The 23,431-nt window shown below is 41.0% G+C and overlaps 3 protein-coding genes and 1 long non-coding RNA gene across 6 annotated transcripts in view; 2 read left to right on the forward strand and 2 right to left on the reverse strand.

Annotated features, from left to right (window-relative positions):
- Nucleotides 1-92: 92 nt before the first annotated feature.
- On the reverse strand, nucleotides 93-7,622 carry oatx (organic anion transporter X). Its single transcript, XM_035771674.2, has 10 exons — nucleotides 6,798-7,622; nucleotides 6,423-6,526; nucleotides 5,586-5,740; nucleotides 4,935-5,103; nucleotides 4,656-4,779; nucleotides 4,306-4,421; nucleotides 4,002-4,216; nucleotides 3,756-3,864; nucleotides 917-1,123; nucleotides 93-840 (listed from the first exon to the last, which is right to left on the reverse strand). Exons 1-10 carry the CDS (start codon nucleotides 7,215-7,217, stop codon nucleotides 723-725), a joined length of 1,737 nt encoding a protein of 578 aa, XP_035627567.1. The 5' UTR covers nucleotides 7,218-7,622; the 3' UTR covers nucleotides 93-722.
- LOC127930704 (uncharacterized) lies at nucleotides 1,872-3,764 on the forward strand. Its single transcript, XR_008138988.1, has 4 exons — nucleotides 1,872-2,617; nucleotides 2,649-2,834; nucleotides 3,083-3,547; nucleotides 3,672-3,764. It is a non-coding gene; the product is annotated as an uncharacterized LOC127930704 (long non-coding RNA).
- A 1,861-nt stretch (nucleotides 7,623-9,483) lies between the features above and the next one.
- LOC118384954 (reticulon-3-like) lies at nucleotides 9,484-18,972 on the reverse strand. 3 transcript variants are annotated; one of them, XM_035771675.2, is made up of 7 exons: nucleotides 18,655-18,971; nucleotides 12,944-13,151; nucleotides 12,659-12,797; nucleotides 11,904-11,973; nucleotides 10,799-10,845; nucleotides 10,657-10,715; nucleotides 9,484-10,413 (listed from the first exon to the last, which is right to left on the reverse strand). In XM_035771675.2, exons 1-7 carry the CDS (start codon nucleotides 18,731-18,733, stop codon nucleotides 10,365-10,367), a joined length of 651 nt encoding a protein of 216 aa, XP_035627568.1. In that variant the 5' UTR covers nucleotides 18,734-18,971; the 3' UTR covers nucleotides 9,484-10,364. The 3 variants fall into 3 exon arrangements, with proteins under 3 accessions (XP_035627568.1, XP_035627569.1, XP_035627570.1); XM_035771676.2 differs by lacking the exon at nucleotides 18,655-18,971 and adding an exon at nucleotides 18,033-18,178; XM_035771677.2 differs by lacking the exon at nucleotides 10,657-10,715 and having other exon boundaries at nucleotides 18,655-18,972.
- Nucleotides 18,973-19,231: 259 nt separating this feature from the next.
- LOC118384955 (mitogen-activated protein kinase kinase kinase kinase 2-like) overlaps nucleotides 19,232-23,431 on the forward strand; it is a 28,775-nt gene continuing 24,575 nt past the window's right edge. The window contains exons 1-4 of the mRNA XM_035771678.2: nucleotides 19,232-19,680; nucleotides 21,891-21,948; nucleotides 22,467-22,557; nucleotides 23,181-23,245. Of these exons, the coding sequence (XP_035627571.1) occupies nucleotides 19,588-19,680; nucleotides 21,891-21,948; nucleotides 22,467-22,557; nucleotides 23,181-23,245 (307 nt within the window). The 5' untranslated portion in view covers nucleotides 19,232-19,587. The remainder of the gene's footprint in view (nucleotides 19,681-21,890; nucleotides 21,949-22,466; nucleotides 22,558-23,180; nucleotides 23,246-23,431) is intronic.

Raw genomic sequence — 23,431 nt, forward strand, 5'->3', positions numbered from 1 at the left:
ACATTAATTGAATATGGAATATTGTCCTTTGGGGACTACTGGCTTCTACCTTCTAAGAACTGCACAAAACAAAATGTCAAGGAAACAACTGCTAAACCACACAGGCCTACTGTTTATTTTTTATTAAGCTACAATACCGTCCCTAGACAGCCAACACATTTCAAGGTCTAAATCTTGTTCTATAATGACCAATCAAAAATTGTTCCACAATGTTGCAAATGTCATAAAAACAATCACCATAAACTGCATGTTGAAGTCATAAAATGTCATGTAAAAGTGTCTCATTTATTATCCATCTACATTTTGAATGAAAAAATGTAGGTAACAAAAAAAAAACACATACAGTGAATATACAAGTGAAGGTTTCCAAGTGTTTTGGTTACAATTGAGACAAACTGTAAAATGATGTGAGATAGGCAGCAGTTGTCAACAGGATCACTGTTGATCATTTCAACCTTGTGCCAAAGAAACCATACTTCAATCAGACAAACACAAATTGAACATTGATGGCTTAGCAAAGAAACACCAGTATCTCCTGCATACCACAATCAACTTTTCGGTTCTAATCTGTTTCCATTTTGGTTTCAATTAAATAATATGGTTCTCTAAACAGTTGCATGCATCTGTCTTTAATTTGCTACCCAGCGTATACAGTTTGCTAGCGTTTGCCGACACAGTAAAATTATACCACCTCTTTTACATTATTCTGATCAGATTGTTTCTCACAGAGCATTTAGTCCCGTGATTTCCCCATCCCCCTCAACTGCTCCCTTCTTCATCTCCCGAAGAGCCACTGCCTCCTTTTTAGCCAGTTCCTCTGCACCCAGATTCTTTTTAGCCCTGGAAAGCATTTTCATCATATTTCAAAACATGTCAGAGGTAAATGATATGCAGAGTCACAGCCTCACAACCTTACCATTTCTCCTCCACATCCTCGATGGTGTCAGGAAGAGGGATGTTGAGGGTTTCAGGGAGGAAGAAGGCGATGATGCCAGCCACCACAGCAGCACCTCCATAGATCATACTGGGCAGAGCGGGCAGCATCTCTTCCAGGATCAGCACAGCAGGTGCTGCCATGGAGCCCACCCTGGCCATGGTGGAGGTAAATCCCATTCCTGTCTGTCTGCAGGGGGAGGTGGAGGAGGTGGAGGAGAGAGGAAGAGGAGGAGCGAGGGGGAGGAGGATGTGGAGAAGGAGGAGGAGAAGTAGGGAAATTGCAAATAAAACACAGAAATACATCATTTACCTAAGTTTTCACACTAATACATGTTAGAATCACATTTGGCAGCGATTACAGCTGTGAGTCTTTCTGGGTAAGTCTCTAAGAGCTTTCCACACCTGGATTGTGCAACATTTGCCCATTTTTGTTATTTTTGAAATTATTTAAGTTCTGTCAAGTTGGTTGTTGATCATTGCTAGACAACCATTTTCAGGTCTTGCCATAGATTTTCAAGTCTATTTAAGTCAAAATTGTAACTCGACCACTCAGGAACATTCACTGTCTTCTTGGTAAGCAACTCCAGTGTAGATGTGGCCTTGTGTTTTAGGTTATTGTCCTGCTGAAAGGTGAATTCATCTCCTTGTGTCTAGTGGAAAGCAGACTGATCAATGTTTTCCTCTAGGATTTTGCCTGTACTTTTGGTGTTGCAAACAGAATGCATGCTTTGGAATATTTGTTATTCTGTTCAGGCTTCCTTCTTTTCACTCTGTCAATTAGGTTAGTATTGTGGAGTAACTACAATGTTGTTGATCCATCCTCAGTCTTCTCCTATCACAGCCATTAAACTCTGTAACTGTTTTAAAGTCACCATTGGCCTCATGGTGAAATCCCTGAGCGATTTCCTTTCTCTCTGCAGAGTTAGGAAGGACGCCTGTATCTTTGTAGTGACTGGGTATATTAATACACCATCCAAAGTGTATTTAATAACTTCATCATGCTCAAAGGGATATTTCATGTCTGCCTTGAATATCCCTTAATGAAGTGGTACCTAATGAAGGTGTTGTCTAATGAAGTGGTACCTAATGAAGGTTTTGTCTAATGAAGTGGTACCTGATGACGGTGTTGTCTAATGAAGTGGTACCTAATGAAGGTGTTGTCTAATGAAGTGGTACCTGATGAAGGTGTTGTCTAATGAAGTGGTACCTAATGAAGGTTTTGTCTAATGAAGTGGTACCTGATGACGGTGTTGTCTAATGAAGTGGTACCTAATGAAGGTGTTGTCTAATGAAGTGGTACCTGATGAAGGTGTTGTCTAATGAAGTGGTACCTGATGAAGGTGTTGTCTAATGAAGTGGTACCTGATGAAGGTGTTGTCTAATGAAGTGGTACCTGATGAAGGTGTTGTCTAATGAAGTGGTACCTAATGAAGGTGTTGTCTAATGAAGTGGTACCTAATGAAGGTGTTGTCTAATGAAGTGGTACCTGATGACGGTGTTGTCTAATGAAGTGGTACCTGATGACAGTGTTGTCTAATGAAGTGGTACCTAATGAAGGTGTTGTCTAATGAAGTGGTACCTAATGAAGGTGTTGTCTAATGAAGTGGTACCTGATGACGGTGTTGTCTAATGAAGTGGTACCTGATGACGGTGTTGTCTAATGAAGTGGTACCTGATGACGGTGTTGTCTAATGAAGTGGTACCTAATGAAGGTGTTGTCTAATGAAGTGGTACCTGATGACGGTGTTGTCTAATGAAGTGGTACCTGATGACGGTGTTGTCTAATGAAGTGGTACCTGATGACGGTGTTGTCTAATGAAGTGGTACCTGATGAAGGTGTTGTCTAATGAAGTGGTACCTGATGACGGTGTTGTCTAATGAAGTGGTACCTGATGACGGTGTTGTCTAATGAAGTGGTACCTAATGAAGGTTTTGTCTAATGAAGTGGTACCTGATGACGGTGTTGTCTAATGAAGTGGTACCTGATGACAGTGTTGTCTAATGAAGTGGTACCTGATGAAGGTGTTGTCTAATGAAGTGGTACCTGATGACGGTGTTGTCTAATGAAGTGGTACCTGATGACGGTGTTGTCTAATGAAGTGGTACCTAATGAAGGTTTTGTCTAATGAAGTGGTACCTGATGAAGGTGTTGTCTAATGAAGTGGTACCTGATGACGGTGTTGTCTAATGAAGTGGTACCTGATGAAGGTGTTGTCTAATGAAGTGGTACCTGATGAAGGTGTTGTCTAATGAAGTGGTACCTGATGACGGTGTTGTCTAATGAAGTGGTACCTGATGAAGGTGTTGTCTAATGAAGTGGTACCTGATGACGGTGTTGTCTAATGAAGTGGTACCTGATGACGGTGTTGTCTAATGAAGTGGTACCTGATGACGGTGTTGTCTAATGAAGTGGTACCTGATGACGGTGTTGTCTAATGAAGTGGTACCTGATGACGGTGTTGTCTAATGAAGTGGTACCTGATGACGGTGTTGTCTAATGAAGTGGTACCTGATGACGGTGTTGTCTAATGAAGTGGTACCTGATGACGGTGTTGTCTAATGAAGTGGTACCTGATGACGGTGTTGTCTAATGAAGTGGTACCTGATGACGGTGTTGTCTAATGAAGTGGTACCTGATGAAGGTGTTGTCTAATGAAGTGGTACCTGATGAAGGTGTTGTCTAATGAAGTGGTACCTGATGACGGTGTTGTCTAATGAAGTGGTACCTGATGAAGGTGTTGTCTAATGAAGTGGTACCTGATGACGGTGTTGTCTAATGAAGTGGTACCTGATGACGGTGTTGTCTAATGAAGTGGTACCTGATGACGGTGGGGTAAAGCTCTCCAGTAAACAGATAAATACAGGTGAAGGATGCAGAGGTGAAGGCCTTCCCCAGACAAGCCAGAGTAGTCCTAATAGACTGCATGTCTGTGTTGGGATCAAAGGGGTTGTCATTGCCAATCCTTGTCAATAACTGTTCTCAATTAGATTATCAAAGACAAGACCAATGGCATTTAATTAGACGAGAGCACAGTAGCCAACACAAAGTTGTGTGACCATCTAACCTGTGGGGACGAAGATGTTGGTGAATATCATCAAGGCAGACATGAGGAGACATGTTCCCTGAGTGATCCTCCGACCCAGAAAGGTAAGACTCCCCAGAGCCACCAGCTTGGCGGGGAAGTCCACCAGCCCAAAGATGACCTGGATCAGGTAGATGTTCACCCCAAACTTCTGCAGGTCCATTGCTAGGCCGTAGTAGGCAAAACTGGTAGAGAACCTGTAGGGTGAGAGGTCAATCGGATCACTGGAAGTTTTTTATAGATAAGAATAGGCACAAAGGTAACTGGAATGACAAATGAACCTTACCAAACAACCATAAGACAGAGAGATATTCTTCTCATCACTGTGGTGCGTATCAAGTCGTATGCTGTGTGGGTGGTTTTACTCGACTGGACCTCTTTGTGCATGTGACATTCCAGAACCTGTAATTACACACATGCACATGCACATGCACAAACATGCACACACATGCACACACACATAGCCACACACACACACATAGCCACATGCACACATGCACACATGCCCAAACAGACACACACAGACAGACACACAAGCAGGTCATAATCCTTCTCTGATCTCCAAGATCACCTCACCCTTCCAGGAACCTCTCAATATGCCTGTATCCTTCGTTGTACCCCAGCCAGCTCTCTCACCTCCAGGGTGATCTTCTCTACCATCTCAGGTTTGTGGTTGATCCTGGCCACACGGTGGATGTGTTTCAGGGCCTCGTCAGACCTGCGATTTAGCACTAGCCAACGGGCAGACTCAGAGTACCACCTTGGGACCAGTTAGGAAAACACAAGAGACATTGTCTCTGGAAACCTTTCAAAGACTGCCATTCACCCATCAATCAAAAGGTAAGACATCCTGAATTGTTCATTCATGATATGGATAAGTACCTGTAGAGTGGTGCAGTAAAATGGTACGCTCACCAGCTATAGAGGAAGAAGAGGAAGAAGGGAGCGCAGACAGCCATCTGCAGCTTGCGCCAGTCCCTGAGGCTGTGGGCGATGCCCGCCAGGACCATCTGGCCGAAGGTGAAGAAGAAGGACGAGAGGGTGCCCACTAGAGTGCGGGACATGGTGGGAATCCACTCCACCTCTGTGGACAGAAGTCTGTTATGACTCTGTTGTCTTGCGACAGGCAGTGGGTGGAAATGGGAACTCTCCAATGTAAAATCAACTGATTCATCTGAACTGGATTTTCATTCCCGGACTCACCTCTGGAAAAAGGTAATCAATTTCCCCCTTGAAAGACTTAAAAAGACAGTAACAATTTCCTTATGCTTAAAAGAGTAACAATGTCCTTATGCTGCAAGACCTGATAGTGTGCCAACTTTCACACATCACACAAAAAAAAAGAGTAGAACATCTAAGTAGCAGGTAGGCTAGCGGTTAAGAGCATTGGGACAGTAACCGAAAGGTCGCTGGTTTGAATGGTGAAAAATCTGCCAATGTGCCCTTGAGCAAGTCACTTAACCATAATTACTCCTGTAAGTCGCTCGGGATAAGAGCATCTGCTACATTAGTCAAATGTAAGTCTCTAGATGTATGGGCTATAGGTGGGGTTGTAGGGAGACTCACTGAGAGAGACTGTGTTGAGGATCACCCCAGATACTGCCATGCCTGTCATGAAGCGGAAGATACAGTAGGTCATGAAGGAAGGTGAGAAGGCTGTACAGGTGCCCAGCGTGGCTAGCTGAAAATAGGACCAGATCAACAAGGCCTTTCGCCCAAATCTAGAGGGGAAAACAAATAGGGGAAACCACAGCAACACTTGCTCAAAAGTCACAAGAACATAATGCATTGTTGTTGTTGGTGGTAACTAAGCACCAAAAATACAAGCCCTACCAAATCATTGAGGAGGGAATGTTCCCTACTGTGTAGTAAATTACATGGACACACAGGTGTGCACAAATGCGCGCACGCACACACACACAGGGAAAACTTTGCTTCTGTGAAATTACTAAAAGTTCCAAGTGTGTCAAAATAAATAAGATAAAAGTCTGATATGTGGCAAATGTTAATCTTGTACTTTCAACCAGCTGGGCTCTATTCTGTCCAAGCACAAAGAAGATCAGGGTTCAAGACAACATTTGTTTTTTCTGTTAAAGAGTCAATGATGTCCTAGCAATGGATACAGTAGGCTACATCTTAATTATTAATGTCAGACATCTATTTACAGTACTGATTTAGCTCTAGGTTACCTATTCATAAAGTACACCTGTATCCATTTGTATCACATTGACCACAATCCTTCATCGGGTAAATGCAGTTCCTCTGTACAACCTCTACAACGATAACGTGATGTTCTATAGGACAATATGATGATTGAATTGTTGAATTCCTTTGCCGTGATGAAAATGTTGAACACAAATGACGCTATAAGGTATTCCGTGTCTGTGACAGGACGCCGCTCACCTGTCTGACAGCCCTCCAAATATGACAGCCCCTGCCAGGACCCCACCCATATAAATAGTCTGGCTCATCTGTTTCATAGGACGGAGGGTACAGACCAGGTCCCACTGGAAAACAGGATCACAAACCTTTTCTTATAGGCAGGATTGTAATATCACATTCTTTGCCTTGGCATTCAGCAACGTCATAAGGGCCACTGTTAGTGAATTATTAGACCTATGGAATGATACTAATACTAATATACACGTTTATTCATAAATCATGCATCATGATGTGTGTCGCGGGAGAAGCACATGTACTTCTATTATTTTATATTATTACACCTACTAATTTATAACCCAGTACTTAAAAGAAATGCACATGGACAGCTCCACTTACCTCTGAGACAACAGTGGACAGAAATTCTGATTTGTCATAGGTCCAGCCATCCAGACATATCTCTGTCTCAAGCTCTGAAAAGTTAGCGTGGTGTCCAATGACGCTTACGTTGCTTTCAAGAAGATGCCACTGCGCCTCGACATACCTCGTACACTTGGACAATTTGGTCCCGCTGGCATCCATCGGGATAAAGGCGCGAAGGAGCTCTCTGTCATCCACTTCTGATTGAGAGATGTTTTGACTACTGGCAATAGAAGTCCTATTGGGTATGGTACAGTGATGTCCAGGCATACCAGCTGTGAAATTATTCAACAGATTCTGGCTTGCCATCAGGAGACCAGGGATAGATAACAAGGTAACATGGATCCATTGGAAACGTCCGAACCCGCCAACGTCATTCAAGAGGTCCGCAAAACCCATATCGGTGAGTCTGAGAGGAACAGTAGGCAAGTGTTAGTAGTCTTTAAACTGCTGTAGCAAAGTCTAACAACAAGGCTTGCGAAAGAAAAAAAAAAAAAAAAAAAAAAAAAGTTATTCGAACAGTTACTGGGAAATTATTGGGTGCCGTTATTGTCCTATAAAACAACTCCAAAGGGCCAAGTGGTTCTGATGTGGTGGCCACCGCCTTCAAATCCGCTGCTCAGCGCAGTAGTTAATTTTATACCTCTGAAGTTTCACCTGCTACTCCTGCACACGTTTTACAACACTTACGGGAGCATCACAATTCTTAACTGGGGTGTTAATGGTTGTTAGACAGCAGATCGGGGTCAGTTGTATTCCTTGAGGGAACGTGACTGCATGAGATTCTGTGAATTTGCATGTGTCCCAAAAAGCCTATAGGTCTATAGAAACAGTGTGACATAGACGTGAATAATAACGGTAATGTTGAATAACATTATTATCCCCATATTGGAGTTCTAACCGAGACTCTCCTTCAAAACTAATGAATGTAATCGGGTTACAGAAAAGCAAAGCAAAAAAAAGCTACAAAAAAAAAAAAAAAAAAAAACACAAAAGCAAAGCCTTTATAATGGAATTTCTCAGCAAGGGCTTGTAATGACATGCAAGGGCTCAGAGAGAAACTCATTGACATAATAATCCAGCTATGCCACTCAAAGGCGTTGTTTTAAGCATGTTACGTGTTCAATTCAGCCCTAGTTCATCTCAAATGAGCCTATTGGGGATCTTGGTGTAACATTATGACGGATTCCTCAGATTCAGGCATCGAGTTCATAGAAAGGTTTTAGAATATGTACACACAGGCATCATATACTGTATCTTCCTTTGAGATATCCAAGGGGGCCAACCCATGCTACAGACCCACTGCTTGTGTACATAGACGGCTATAAAGTGGCACCCAAGTGCACATAAACAAAGGACGCCCTTGAGCAAGGTACTTAACCCTAATTACTCCGGGGTCGCCGCTATAATGGCAGACCCTGGCCGTGACCTCACTCTCCAAGTGTTTCTCATGGAGAGTTGGGATATGGAGAAAAATACATTTCCAATTCACACATGCGTATTAGTACACACTTTGCACGTGTGTGAAATAGTATAAATAAGCACCCACCAAATTAAACTTTGTTGCATTAACTAGACAATCAAATATTAACAGGGGTCCTGTGACTGTTAAAAGCTCAAAGGGCTGAGGAATCATTGACAGCATGAGAAGACACTTCACTCTGTGGCCTATAGCTACATCTGGATCCTTCCCTCTCTCCTATGGTCTATTGGCCAATTGAGTTATATCATCTCCACCATCACTGATTGACCCCCTCATCCAGGGTCAGATTACCCATCAGGCACATGCCCAGGGCCCCCCCACCAATGTTATGTAAAGAACCTGGCAAACTATGGCAAAATATGTAGAATGTCATGAAATTTGCTTTAAAATTGAATTATTGTTTTAGCCACAAGGAAAAATTTAGAATTATATCCAGCAGACCTTTCATTACAACAAAAATAAGACTTGGCTGATGAGTCACTCCCTGGTTATACATGGCCTGTGTGTGCCGCAAAATGGATGTCATGGTTTAAAATATTACTCACTGTCAGTACGAAAGACTATGACATGAGCACATTCATTTGACATTAGGTGGTCATGTCTCGTCGTTGGCTTGGAGGAACGGTACAGTCCGTACTAGTTTCTTTCCCCTAGCTCCTAACATTACTACGTTAATGTACACTCAACTGAAAGATACAGTATGTGCAAGCCAGATGGCACTATATCCTCAATGTTACTTAGCAGAGTAATGTAGTGCCATCGTCATACTCCTTAAACCCATCTTCTCAGGGTTGAGTCATGGAAAAATGCTTTGGGATTTTTCATTCAATCAGAGGCAAATACGTAGCCTACTTATTTATACAAGCAACCTTTTATCTAATCCTCCTATTGCATCATGTGTGATCCTTTACACCGATACACTAATTGTTGGTTTTACCAGCTCACAAACTGACAAAACAGGATAAATGAGCCGTGACAGCTTGTTGCGACGGTTTCTTTCATTTTTATTTCAAGTTTGAGGACTTGCTTGCAAAATACTCAGTGCAGATAGCAAACAAGTGTCTTTAGGATGAACTGAGATGATGCTGAAAAGGTTGATTGCCCCCTCCAAACAACGACATTACGTCAAAACAATTAATTCCCCCCCCCATCAGACATCATTGCACACATGATAGAACAGCAGAGGGTCACTTTCTTTATTACCACGACTCAGAATGCTTTTCTGTCCAGTTTAAAAATCCATAACAGAGACACCTGGGGCACCAGTGGTGCAGTCTCACCTAATCTGGATCCCAGCTTTGAGTTCTTTCATAAAAAAAAAAAAATTTAAAAAAAATCTTTCTTATGCCAATTCACAAACCACACCAACAAATTACTTTTCCCTCAAAAAACAAAACCAGATTAGTGTACAAACATTTGCTAAAAAAAACACAAAAACACTATACACCATTCTGTATCCTTGAAGTAATTAAAAGTTCTGATTTAAACCCCCCTGGCTCAATCAGGAATCATCTGTTAAAGCCCCAATCAGTAGTTGAAACCAAGCGCTTTCCACCGTTTCGTTAAACAGATAAGATATGGGGTTGGAGAAATGCATCCATATCGCTGTCTATGACTTTGACAGTGGTTACAAGTACAAACAATCCATGATATCAAAATTATAGTTCTACCAATGCTTTGAGGCTAACGTGTTAGTTTCCATTTACTTTGTTTACAAACATTGGAGTAAAACAAGTTTATATTTCAGGTTCTGATGGGGTACGACAATTGAACTAAGCTCATGAGGCATTTATACATTATATTCTTCAATAATTAATGGGTACATATCATTAATTTATAAGTCACAAAATGGATGTAACAACTACATATTGAGTTATTCAGAATGCGTCTGACTCCAACAACAAATACAAGCATTGCACCCTATGCAAGTTAGTTACGATACATTGAATATTGAGCGATGACTTGGCCACAGGTTTGACGCTGGGAATGCATTTGAAAGGGTAGGACTGAAGTTGCAGAATTAGGGAGGGAGAGCGCAGTTGTTGAATAGGGGTCATGGACAATCACTCTGCTTTGGTACGCTTCAGTGCCCCTGGAAGTTTATCTTGAAGCCTGAAAAGGGGAAATCATGCTGTACTTCTCACATGTATATACACTGCATTGAAATACCGCTACATTAGAGGTCACACTTCACCTGGGAAGACAAATCCTTTAGGAGGGTTTAACCAAGAAGAAGCTACTGATGTGGTGTGGTCCTGCATGCCATATAGAAATTGTATTACCAAAAAAAGAAGAACATGGTGTTCTGTGATTTCACCTCATCTACATATTGGTTAGAAAAAGATGTGCCCTTACTTTGCAAGTGTGACTTCAACTCTGGTGCGAATCAGTTCAATGTATTTATCAATCTGGGTCTGAAAGAGAACAAATTGTTAAACCAACACAGGTTCATAACAAACATTAGTAATTGTATGTAAAAACAAACTTTCATTCTTACTTTATTTTTGTCATAAACCGGAGGCGTGCTGAATAAGACGACATCAGCTGTCAATGATAAACAGAGTGGACTCTGGTTAGGCACATTTGTATCGTTGAAGGTTTCTAGATAGCATGGGACACCTCTAACATGCCATTTCAATAAAGCTACAGTATTCATTGAATACTATGGACCTGTTAAAATAATATATTACTGTACCTCTCAAGGCTAATTAAACCATGTCTACTGTACATCATTCAGACCCTGTCCCCTCCCATCTTTAGAGTAAATATAAGTCTGATTGCTCCCCGCAATTATGTAGGCAGAAGTACTGATCTGTACAATACAAGAACATAGACCAGGGATGGGCAACTTGGATGGGGTGCCCAAAAAAAATCTGAACTCATGAGGGGCCAGTGTTGTTCGGGGGTCTGAGTACCCACATGTGGATACGCCCCCACATTGCGAGTGAAACATTTTAGGAACCCCCCTCTTGACAGCAGAGAGAAATGTTTGAGTCAACTTTGTGCAATTCTACACATTCTCTCATGGGGTGAAGAGAAAATGTTGCCATTTTAAAGCAAGTTTCCTACAAGTCTATGTATTTTGCCATAGGGCGGAGACAAATGATTGCAGTTTTTAAATATGATACCGGAGACTGACGAACAAAATAGTAATTAGACCATGATAACAAGTTTAGACCGCTAGAATAATTTACCAATCTAAAAAATGTTTAGCTGAGAATGGGCTAATTGAGTGACTATCAGTGACTGACAAGAGAAACACCGCAGGTGCACCCTCACATTTCCACCTTGTGTATTCTACTATTCTAACTTGCAACAGTAGGTTGAAACCCAGACGGAGTAAATAATAAAAACGGTAAATTAATTTTTTGTTGATTAATCTGAGGGCAGCCAGTTGCCCATCCCTGACACAGGACGACCTACAGAGCCCCATTAGTTATTAACAAACATGACATGTAATGAGAAGTCTAGGTTCCCAGAGGATGAAAAGAAAAAAAAGCATGTGCGCATTAATAGAACATCAAGTGTCTACGTGACCGGGTGCAGAACACTTATTTGTGAGCATTAGACAAATGGAAGACTGGACAGTGTGTGATTCTTACCCAGTATGAGGATTGTGATACCATTGAAGACAGCTCCCACATACGTCATCAGCCACATAAAACCAGCCAGCTGTAACAGAGGGACCAGAACATTTCAGAAACCTACCACACCTTATGGATAAATGTCATTGCAAGAATAAGGACCACATTTTCCTTGGCCACTATCGATCAATTGAACTATTATCTTCTTATTCAAACATTGACTGTGTTTGATATGAGCGTCCCACAATGTTTAGCCTCTATAGTAACTTACTGTTGGAAAAACACACTAGCTGTAATCCACTCCTTCCCTCATCTGATAAACTCTTAATCCCTCATTTGAACATCTGCCAGGCATTTCTTTCTCTGCCACCACATGACAACTTTTCAGGCTTTCTTAGTCAGGCGTAACAATACTACATAAGAGACCGACTTCAGTGTTGTGAAAAAATCTTTTAAAAAACCTCTCCAAAGACAACTGACCACAGTTAAAATAGACCAACAGCTCAAAACACTACTTTTTAATTGTACAATTCTAAGCACCGTAAGTCAATTTTCCATCCAGTCAACATAAACCCTAATTTTGTCCCAAGAGCATTACCCTGCAGCCGAGTAGATGAAACTGGTGAGACTCACAAAACTACTCCCCTTGCTATACATGCCTGACAGAAGACTCTACATCAAGCACTTCTAGAATGAATCCTTTAGATCCAATTGAAGACCATAGCGTTGGAAATCTCCAAGGCGGCCGTAGCTTATAGCCTAATGAACATTACCTTCAGTGAGTCCACCAGGTCCTCCACCAGCAGCAAGTGTTTGATCTGTTTAACGGCTCGGTTCACATAGGTCAGAAACACATCCACATATTTACGGAAAGTCTCCGGCTGAACAGTTAGGTCCTGCTCCATCAGACCCCTGTGGGAGAAAACACATCAGTCATCACCTAACAATCAAATCAGACAATGACTCCAAGGGGTCAAGTTCAATACAAGTAGACTCGGTTCTAATAATACATCCTTGTTTCCCCATTTTCCAACATATCCCAAGTTGAGCGGTCATACTTGAAGGGGTGGCCCTCTCCAGACTTCTGCACTGCCTGAATGACAGACTTGTAGATGCGGAAGGTGATTGTGACACAGAGCAGGGCAAGCAGCAGGTAGGACAACACACTGATGATGCTGAAGATGGCCAGGGACAGAAGGACCAGCAGGGACATGCCAAAGGCCACCGCAGACTTCTTGGGGTCCCGCCAGTACACCAGCTCCATCACTGGATGAGGAACGAACAGGATGGAACAGGGGAGAGAGAGTTAATTCCCAAGCCAAACCTGACGGTCAGATGTCCTTTATAAATCCTAATACTGAAGGAAGGTTTTGATGAGAAACCTGAGAGCATAAAGTTCCCAATTTCCCTCATATGTTCTCAGGTATGACCATAACGCCACTGTCAACATGCAGTTCATTCTAGTTGAATGACTCGTGGCTGTGAGGATTATCCATGTTACAACACACAGACCTCAGACAGAGACAAATCTAAAAGACATTTTCTCAGGGTTCAAAATAATGGAATGGAAAACATGGTCATCTCCTTTTCTCCTTGAGGAACTGGAACAATTGACAGTGCGCCGTTATTTGGTCACGTCATGTTAGTCTAACTCTCCATAGCACCAGGGCATCAGTCCACAATCAACACTGGAAAATAATTTCCCTCAGTTCTAAGGTGAGCGCAACTGGTTGGCAAATGGTTATCGTTATCCTGAAAAATTGGTAATCCAGTCAACGGTCTCATATCTAGTGAAATTCAGTGGGGACCTTCCATTTCATTCATAGTTGTCCTAATTCAGGAGTTGTTCACTATCCCAAATGGGCTGTAGCCTGCAGCCAGGGTTTTTGTAGTCTAGAATGGTGCCAAAAACACACGCTTCGACACAAATGGCCCCTCATCTGTTAACTTGATGCCAGTTCAGGAAGCACTAGGCTTCATCAATAGCTAGGATTCCATGTAAATATTCTCAAATTCACATTAAGAAAATAAACACCTTGTCCCACCATTGGTGTGTTTCCACTAGGGTTGCAAAGGGTCAGAAACTCTGGAAAAAAATCATCCCTGGAATTTCTGAACTGACGCTTAAATTCATCAAACAAGTTCACGTATAACAGTGAAGCATTGTGGGATACACAAGGCAATTTTAGGTCTTGTGGCCTAATTGTTTAGTTAAACTATCCCCAATTCTATGGAATTGCAACCCTCTGCATGCAGTGTATTCTTCCATCATGTACAGCTGATTCTCAAGATCTTGCACACTGATGAGATGCTATTGTGCCCACACTACTACACTGTCTGAGCCAAGGACGACATGCTTTCTGGTAAGTTTTGATTACAATACTGGGTGGGGTGAATATATTTTATTTGACTTACATGATTTTTGTTAACTAGAATAATAGTAGCGTACAGCAAAGTTTGTTTAAATCAATTCTAATTTGTTAACAATTCCTGCTAGTTAGTTTGTTACAATGTGGGTTTTAGCCTGCTTGCCGAGGACTGTTAATTCACCCGTTTCCATACGTTTCATTTGAAAACATTTCTTACAAAAGGAGTTGTTTAATCTAACTGCTTAACTATTTATCTATTCATGGAATGTCAAATTTACAAAAATGTAATCTATGTATAACAATGCAAGGTTCATTTAACTGTAAAATAAGATAATATATTCAAAAATATTAGCTTTGAATGCCTGAAATCTATCATCTTGTTGTAGTTAAAGTTATTTTGCAACTGACATGCAGGCATGACAGTTAGCATGAAAAAAATACAAATATTTTCAATAGGCACAGGGTAGCTATCTTAAGTTTGGTACCTAGCTAGCACCAATACAACTAGCCTGAAAACAATGACCAGTAGAAACTGCAGTAATCTTCATTATTCTTAGCAATGATTTAGGAATCTTTGTGATAAAGTATTAGCTAGGTAGCCACTTGTTGTTCACCTATTGAAATTGAACTCCAGTTATAATAATAATATATGCCATTTAGCAGACGCTTTTATCCAAAGCGACTTACAGTCATGTGTGCATACATTCTACGTATGGGTGGTCCCGGGAATCAAACCCACTACCCTGGCGTTACAAGCGCCATGCTCTACCAACTGAGCTACAGAAGGACCACCAGTTCATGAAGCTAACATTATAGGCAGCCAGCTAGCTTCATCTGGCTAGTGAGGCTCAACCGGACAGGGTTATGCGTTGTGAAGCTAGCCACAATAAGGATTAGGCACAAGTGGAAGTTGCCATTTGCCATCAAAATAAAAGGATGTCTTTGAAAGTGATACAGAAGGTTACAATCGGTGGACTCATGCCATATTTAGACTAATGTTAAATCAAAGTTGGAATGCGAAGCAATAAAATGGGGTATCAGTCTACTCGGTGACACCCACAGAACACAATTGTTCAGAGTTTACACAAATATTAGCGTTGTAGCTCTTATCGCGGGACTGACTGTGTGAAATCACCTCCCCAGTAAGCCTATTGTGTGTATTGACATTCAAATTGCACTGTACAGCTTTACCTAAGGATTGGGAATCAATGAAATGGGCTATATTTTTTCCCCCAACATCCTCTGAGTTAGACTCCAAAACATCCAGCCAGTATTGTTTTTCCTCAGGAATAGTGTTCAATACACAGGTTGACAATAAATGTGGCTCAATTCAGTTGTTTCAAAGTCCCGCAATAAGAGCTACAACGCTAATCTTCTCTGGGTGTCATTGATCCACAATCCATAGGTAAGGCTGTACAGTGAAATAAGTATGTCCCCAATGCAATTCTAAAGTATAATACATCCAGTGTGGTTGCAATAGATTTGTCAAATTAACAACATTGTCTTTTGCTGGTTTTACATAACATTCCAACCTCATTTAGCATGACCTATTCAATTATGGCATAATTCTACTATTTGTATTCATTTGCATCACTGACAATGGCATACTTTTATTTTGAAGGCTAACTGCAAAGTCCACTATTGTGGCTGATCCTCATTGTGGCCAGCTTCACATAGATGGGTCCAAACACCATTAATCAAATAAGAACCGTCTAATAAATTAGGGTTATTTTTTTATGACACCTAGCTATAGCTACTGAAACCGATGTCGTTTTGCAATGTTTTTGGGGAAGAACATTGTTTGCATCCATGAGCTAGCTAGCTTTTTTATGACCAGCACTGTAGGTTCACAAGACAACTTTACCAGCATCATAGCATCAGTACTGATGACCTGTGACATATGACATACGAGTGATAATTGAATAAAAACGAAAAACATTAATGAACGTGTTAAATTGTTGTGTGACGTGCAGTCATATTCAGGTCCCGATTGGTCCAAAGTGTTATTTGTTACGCAAAGACCCAAACAGCATTCCATAGTATGAGAAATCGTGGTTGAGAATGAAACGACTGAACAAAACAGCACAGCAAGTAAGTGAAAGAAATAGGTTTTGACTATGTTTTACTGATAATGGGGACATGCATAAATGACAACAAAATAACTTGTTGGTCAGTGTGGTGTGTGTAACCTTTAACTAGGCCAGTCAGTTAAGAACAAATTCTAATTTACAATGGACGGCCTACCCCGGCCAAACCTGGACCAATTGTGCTCCGCCCTATGGGACTCCCAGTCACAGCCGGATGTGATACAGCCTGGATTCTGAAGCATGCGTTGATGGCTTAGCGTTTATTTCCGGACTGCAACACTGTATGACTTCTACCCCCACAGCACTCTCTCTCCATTGATTGGTAGGTTACACTATATTTACACTATCCTTCAAATACTAATACTAAATAATAAGTGGTGAAACACTAAAATGTGATAATCTTTGTTCAAATGTATACGCATGAAACATACATTATGGAACACATGCCCCACACTCAGTCATAGTTAGTGGGAATCAAAAGCTAGCCTTCTTATTGTAAGGCACATTGTGCACATTTTGCCAAGCTGTTTTTAGCTTCTGAAACAGCCAAATTGTCTTTTACAATAGCTGGCTAGGCTAGTCAAACTGTAACATGGGAGAGACGATATGGACATGCCTGGTGCCCAGAATGATGACGTTTGTAGCAAGAGTGGAGTGGAGGAGAATGAATTCGGTTCAGTTCAGTCAGTCCTCTTGATGACCCCTTCACAGGTAGTTAGTTATACCTGTGCCTAGAAACTTCAGAGTGAATTTGAAACTTGTCTGCAGAAATTGGGATTGTACAGTATCATTCATTTTGTACAATAATAATAGTTTAAGCTAGACGTTAATCCCGTAGTTGTGATTTTCACCTAATGTACCACAAAAAGTGCTTTAGCCGTCATCCTGGCCTGATATCGGCTACACCATCTTGCTTACTTCCCTCTCCTTAATGCGGAGCGAAGGACACTGTGCCGCATCTGTTGCAGCGCATACTCTCCCCATTGAGCAGTAGACTACCAGTGACATCCAGATGGTTACTACCAATATTACAAGTTATTTCTCGTATAGGCTGCCATCTTACTAAAAATAAAATCAAGTGGGATGGAACAAATTTGAGATTGTGACCAATACTACAAGGCATTTCTCCGTAGCCCATAAAAATAAACATCACTTACTTTTACAAGTAACTAGTGCCATGCTGCTGCCAGTAGACAGCATTTCTAGCTGGAAGTGCTGATCAGAACAACTGACTGAACCGAATCCATTCGTCGCCACACTACGCTGCATGACATACGCCATCCATTTGGGCACCAGGCCTGTCCATATAGCCTCTCCCCTGTAACACTGGCTAGCTTTCAATCAATTGGCTGAACGGTCAAGAGTTACCTCTATACATACGATCAAGACAAGTCACATTGCATGCTGCATATTTCAGGTGCACTCGAGCTGATCAGAGGAGAGGCATAGAGGCCTCTCTTATTTCAGTCATAAGCTCGGGTTTTACATTGCGATAAAAGCAGGACATTGGCCACCTTCATGACAGGAGTTCTGATTGCGTCCAAGTCTAGGAGTTCAGTAAATTTGCCTGGAGTTAGTGTTGAAATGTATAAATGAGAAAAATGTGCAGGAATTGAAGGTGCCAAAAATAATGTCATAAGGTTTTACCGTATACACAGAATAAACATTACGTTTCTTGGCTCACCACTTACATTTCCTTGACGAAACCACTGAGCTGACAAGGTCGGTTTGATAAATGAAAGCATAGGGATGGAAACCATGCCTTCCTTGGTCCAATCCGTGTCAGGGTGATGAGAACCATTTTAAAAGCCTTCAAATAGGGCCATGTGCTCGCGGTCGTTGCTACCCGGGATCCTTGGTATGTCCCTAAACTGACAATACCGTAGATACATAACATTAGTCAGAGATCAACTGGGTGAACAAACGAACTATTGTGGGCTACGGAGCTACTCAAAAATACAAAAGGCTTTCTCTGGTCTTCGGCCTTTGCTAGCTACCAAATTAACCAAACAATTGCTTTATGGCATGGGCAATTCGCAACACTGTTAACCAACAGAGGGACTGTAACGTTACCTATAATATAATAAACCAATAACTAGTTAACGTTAGCCAACACGAGTCCTGTTCAACATGTGATCAAATCGCTAATTCTCTGGGGCACCGTTAGCATTCACACACACGCACAACCCCCCCCCACGCCATCAATTGTTTGAACATGAATAGCATACGAGTGTGGTTGAGCTGAGCTCGAGCTATTACGGTCAAAATGTTTGCATTCAAAATAAAACAATTCAAAAAATAATAATTTCCTACCGGAATATGTGGATTCTTTTGTCGATGAAGCGTTCAGAGAGGACGAGATCTGGCCAGACTGTGTCATCGGATCTGCCATTTTTGTGATGATTTCTACCCAGACAACGAGACAATCAAAATAAACGTAAACTCGAAGTGCGTAGCGAGCTAATATGTTCTGTTCCAAATTCTTTTTAATAGATGACTGACGCTAAATTGACTCCTCAAGCCCGTTTGACGCCTCGAAAATGATGTTTCGGAGCACAACGATGGACGTGCCTTCACCACGAAGGGGGGGGGTTTGGCTTTAAAGGTGTGGTCTCAATATGGTCTAGTAGTCAGTATCATTACCTTATACCGCATATTTATACAGTGGCTTACTTATGCTACTCTTTTATAAATAATTGTTTAAAAAATCCTGAGTTCATTTTTCATATATCCATAAAATAACCTTAATAATCACCCAGTCAATCAACCAATCATCTCAAGAACCCCAGGGGCTCTCCCAAGTTTATTCACAGGGTTTACTATCTACCCTTTTGTGTGTGTGTGTGTGTGTGTGTGTGTGCGTGTGCGTGTGCGTGCGTGCGCGTGCGAGTGCGAGAGGGGATTATTATAAATATTTTTACTGAAATAGAAGGAAAATATAAAATATAATTTAAACAATAACAGAAATGGGGACCAATTACTATTTTTTGACAAGGCTTTGTGGCACTGAAAAACCCAGAATGTAGATTCTGTTTTTCATTCAGGGGCAACAACAATGCCTTATTATTTACAAAAATGTCATGGCACTGGTAGGCTGCCGTTCTCTGAGCATCACAAGGCTGTATAGCTGCCATTTTTATTTCAGCTTTTGCTTCTGATGGTTTGTTGCAGAGGAAGTGCAGACATCTGGATAGGAATCATATAATTAGTGGCTAGAAAGCACTAGTCGAGACATACAGTGCCGCGATGGATGCAATTGGTGTTTCCTACTCGAACCCATTGGAGGACTACGAGATGATTCACCGGATCGGTAGTGGTACATACGGAGACGTATTTAAGGTAGGCCTATTTGAAATAAACCATGCTCTGATATTTTGCAGTCCTTTAGTGAAAATGATGTCTCCTTCAAACAGGATTTGTATCCACCCCCCCGATTTATAAGATTGCTTTGATATGGCTTTATTGGTATACCTGAGCAGACCCACCTGTTTGATTAAATGGTTATTCATATCCCTAGTCGGTTCCATGTTGACGGGTTGCAGTCAACGTTTTAAAAACAGAATGTGATGGTTTTATTAATCAAGAGTGATATAAATTGTTTTGTGATTTTATTTTTTTATATATTTTTTCTAATATAATGTTGCCAGAAAAGTGGTATTTTACCATCCGTTCTGTCATTAATTTGTGCATGGAGGCAGGCTGCATGGTCTCTCTCCATAACTGTATTGAATGTTTGGTTGACATGTGCACAGAGTTTAACATCAGAATGGCTGATGTCAAAACAAGGCTCATTGAAATGCTGAAAAACCCCTTTCTCTTGGTCTACCCGGTCATTTGTTGAAAAAGGTCCAGCACACTAAATTAGGAAATGCACTCTACTGTTAAATCTTACAATATGGTTAGCTGAGATGGTGACTAAAAGGGAGCAGTTGGTAACAGGAAACTAACAATGAGTTGAGAAAGGAAGAAGTGTCATCTTTGAGAAACTAACTGTACACATGAAGCCAGTACCTTGACCGATTGCATAATATTTGGAATGGCCAGCAAATATAGTATTTTCACTGCAGCTTCACTGTCATAGCACCTGACACCCAAGACACCCTTGTAAAGTATTGGAGAGAGTTCTGTAATGAATGTACTTTTTCTAACTGAAAAAATAAAATGAGTAGATCATTAAATTAGGGAACGATTGGTCGCCTAGGTCCTGTTTGGTAAGTGATGTTGATCAGACATTTGCAATAATAGGCGAGGTAAAAGTTCTAATGCAATATGATACACGCCTTACATCTCCGGAAATCTTTTACTACAGAAACAAAACAGGAAGTGAGTACCGTTCCGTAACAGATGTCTTTTTTTCAAAGGTAGCAGTTCTTCTATTGGTGAAACAAGCCTCATTGTTCCCTGGTGGCCGTTTGCTGCTTTGCTTGGTAACAGAAGCATGGTGTCTGTATGATCTGTAGACCAGTGGAAGCTGCATAGGAGAGGACGGCGTATAATAATGTCTGAACGAAGCATAATGGAATGGCATCATGATCTGTAGACCAGTGGAGGCTGCATAGGAGAGGATGGCGTATAATAATGTCTGAACGAAGCTAATGGAATGGCATCATGATCTGTAGACCAGTGGAAGCTGCATAGGAGAGGATGGCGTATAATAATGTCTGAACGAAGCTAATGGAATGGCATCATGATCTGTAGACCAGTGGAGGCTGCATAGGAGAGGATGGCGTATAATAATGTCTGAACGAAGCTAATGGAATGGCATCATGATCTGTAGACCAGTGGAAGCTGCATAGGAGAGGACGGCGTATAATAATGTCTGAACGAAGCTAATGGAATGGCATCATGATCTGTAGACCAGTGGAAGCTGCATAGGAGAGGACGGCGTATAATAATGTCTGAACGAAGCTAATGGAATGGCATCATGATCTGTAGACCAGTGGAAGCTGCATAGGAGAGGACGGCATATAATAATGTCTGAACGAAGCTAATGGAATGGCATCATGATCTGTAGACCAGTGGAAGCTGCATAGGAGAGGACGGCGTATAATAATGTCTGAACGAAGCTAATGGAATGGCATCATGATCTGTAGACCAGTGGAAGCTGCATAGGAGAGGACGGCGTATAATAATGGCTGGAACAGAGCGAATGAAATGGCATCAAACACATAGAAACCATGTGTTTGATACCATTCCACCTATTCTGCTCAAGCCATTACCACAAGCCCGTCCTCCCAATTAAAGTGCCACCAACCTCCTGTGCTGTAGCCATACAGTGATGGTGTTCTTTCCTTTATCACCCAAGTTTTCTCAGAAAAAGAAAGTGTGAGCACAAGGCCTACAAATAGGATAATATATCTGGAAATATTTTAACTAGTGATGTGTGGTAGGCTACCATTCCTTTTCCCATTGTAGAACTGAGATGCTGTGACACTCATGACTTCAAAGGTCATGTCACTACCTATAACGTTCACAGCAAGAAGTGAAACCACAATGTCATATGATCAGAATAAAAATCTATTTTTTTTTGTACTTTGTCTTCTCTAAAGGCACGAAACATCAAGACATCCGTGATCTCTGCAATCAAAGTTGTAAAACTAGATCCTGGTAGGATATTTATCCCAAATGTGATTGTGTTTATCTTAAAGGCCCAGTGATTCTCCTGTGTTTAATATATATTTACACACTATGAGTTTGGAATAATAGTGCGAAATTGTGAAAATTATCATTATGCCCTTTTATAGAGTTGTTTGAAAGGACTGCCTGAAATTTCTGCCTGTTTTGATGGGTTTGAGTTTTGGCCTGCCTGGTGACATCACCAGTTAATACTCCAACAAGAAAGAGGGCTCCAAACCTATCTGCCAATAACAGCTAGTTTTCAGTTTTCCCTTCCCCACTCAGACCACTCCCAGACAGTCCTAGCTAAATTCTTGCTTGAAAAATTATCTTTGATAAGAAGCTATTTTTGGTTATTGTTTTTCAATTAAAATGGTCAAAAATCACAGTAAGGTACTTAATTGTTACCCAGATATGATATTGAGATAAAAAAAAATATCTGCATTGGACCTTTAATTAGATTGTGGTGAAGTCGTGATATTCCAGTCTTTTCTCATCTCTCTCTTCAGGTGATGACATCTTATCTATCCAGCAGGAGATTACCATGATTAAAGAATGCACTCACAAGAACATTGTGGCCTATTTCGGCAGCTACCTCAGGTTTGGTCTGCAATCAAACATTACGTTGAAACTTGATATGAAATGCAATGAGGTATTCCATTTAATAGTGGTGGGAAAAGTACCCAGTTGTCATACCTAAAAGGTACTGTACCTTAATAGAAAATGACTCAATTAAAAGTGAAAGTCACCCAGTAAAATACTACTTGAGTAAAAGTCTAAAAGTATTTGGTTTTAAATATACTTAAGTAACAAAAGTAAAAGTATAAATCATTTCAAATTCCTTATATTAATCAAACTATGCAGTTTATTGATGGATAGCCAGGGGCACACTCAAACACTCAGACATAATTTACAAACCAAGCATTTGTGTTTAATGAGTCCGCCAGATCAGAGGCAGTAGGGATGACCAGGGTTGTTCTCTTGATAAGTGTGTGAATTGGACCATTTTCCTGTCCTGCTAAGCATTCAAAATGTAACATGTACTTTTGGGTGTCAGGGAAAATGAATGGAGTAAAACGTACATTATTATCTTTATGAATGTAGTGAAGTAAAAGTTGTAAAACAAAATACCCCAAAAAACTACTTAAGTAAAAAATACTTTAAAGTACTACTTAAGTACTTTACACCACTGTCCTTTAACGGCATGCCTCTTCCTTTGATAGAAATAACAAGCTGTGGATTTGCATGGAGTACTGCGGAGGAGGTTCCCTGCAGGACATTTATCATGGTAGTTAATACATGGCTCTGGTGTATATGAATGACATCATCCAGTGTTCAAGTAAAGATTCTACCAGGAAAATATGTAAAACTATATATATATATTAGTTTTACATATTATTTATATATTTACCCCCCCAAAATATGGGGGATTGGAAATGATGCAGACAATTACATTGATGGAATCCACAATCAA

Source organism: Oncorhynchus keta, chromosome 6 (assembly GCF_023373465.1).
Source record: "Oncorhynchus keta strain PuntledgeMale-10-30-2019 chromosome 6, Oket_V2, whole genome shotgun sequence".
Lineage (NCBI taxonomy): Eukaryota > Metazoa > Chordata > Actinopteri > Salmoniformes > Salmonidae > Oncorhynchus > Oncorhynchus keta.

What these genes read in the sequence shown, in the direction of transcription:
- oatx (XM_035771674.2), bottom strand. Translation starts at nt 7,217, where the DNA reads ATGGGTTTTGCGGACCTCTTGAATGACGTTGGCGGGTTCGGACGTTTC. An exon ending in TTTGGAGGGCTGTCAGACAG is followed by an intron (nt 5,741 to 6,422) that starts GTGAGCGGCGTC and finishes TTTCCCCTCTAG; the next exon opens with ATTTGGGCGAAAGGCCTTGT. An exon ending in CCTCAACACAGTCTCTCTCA is followed by an intron (nt 5,104 to 5,585) that starts GTGAGTCTCCCT and finishes TTCTGTCCACAG; the next exon opens with AGGTGGAGTGGATTCCCACC.
- LOC118384954 (XM_035771675.2), bottom strand. Translation starts at nt 18,733, where the DNA reads ATGGCAGATCCGATGACACAGTCTGGCCAGATCTCGTCCTCTCTGAAC. An exon ending in AAAAGAATCCACATATTCCG is followed by an intron (nt 13,152 to 18,654) that starts GTAGGAAATTAT and finishes TTCCTCATCCAG; the next exon opens with TGATGGAGCTGGTGTACTGG. An exon ending in TATCACAATCCTCATACTGG is followed by an intron (nt 10,846 to 11,903) that starts GTAAGAATCACA and finishes TATCATTGACAG; the next exon opens with CTGATGTCGTCTTATTCAGC.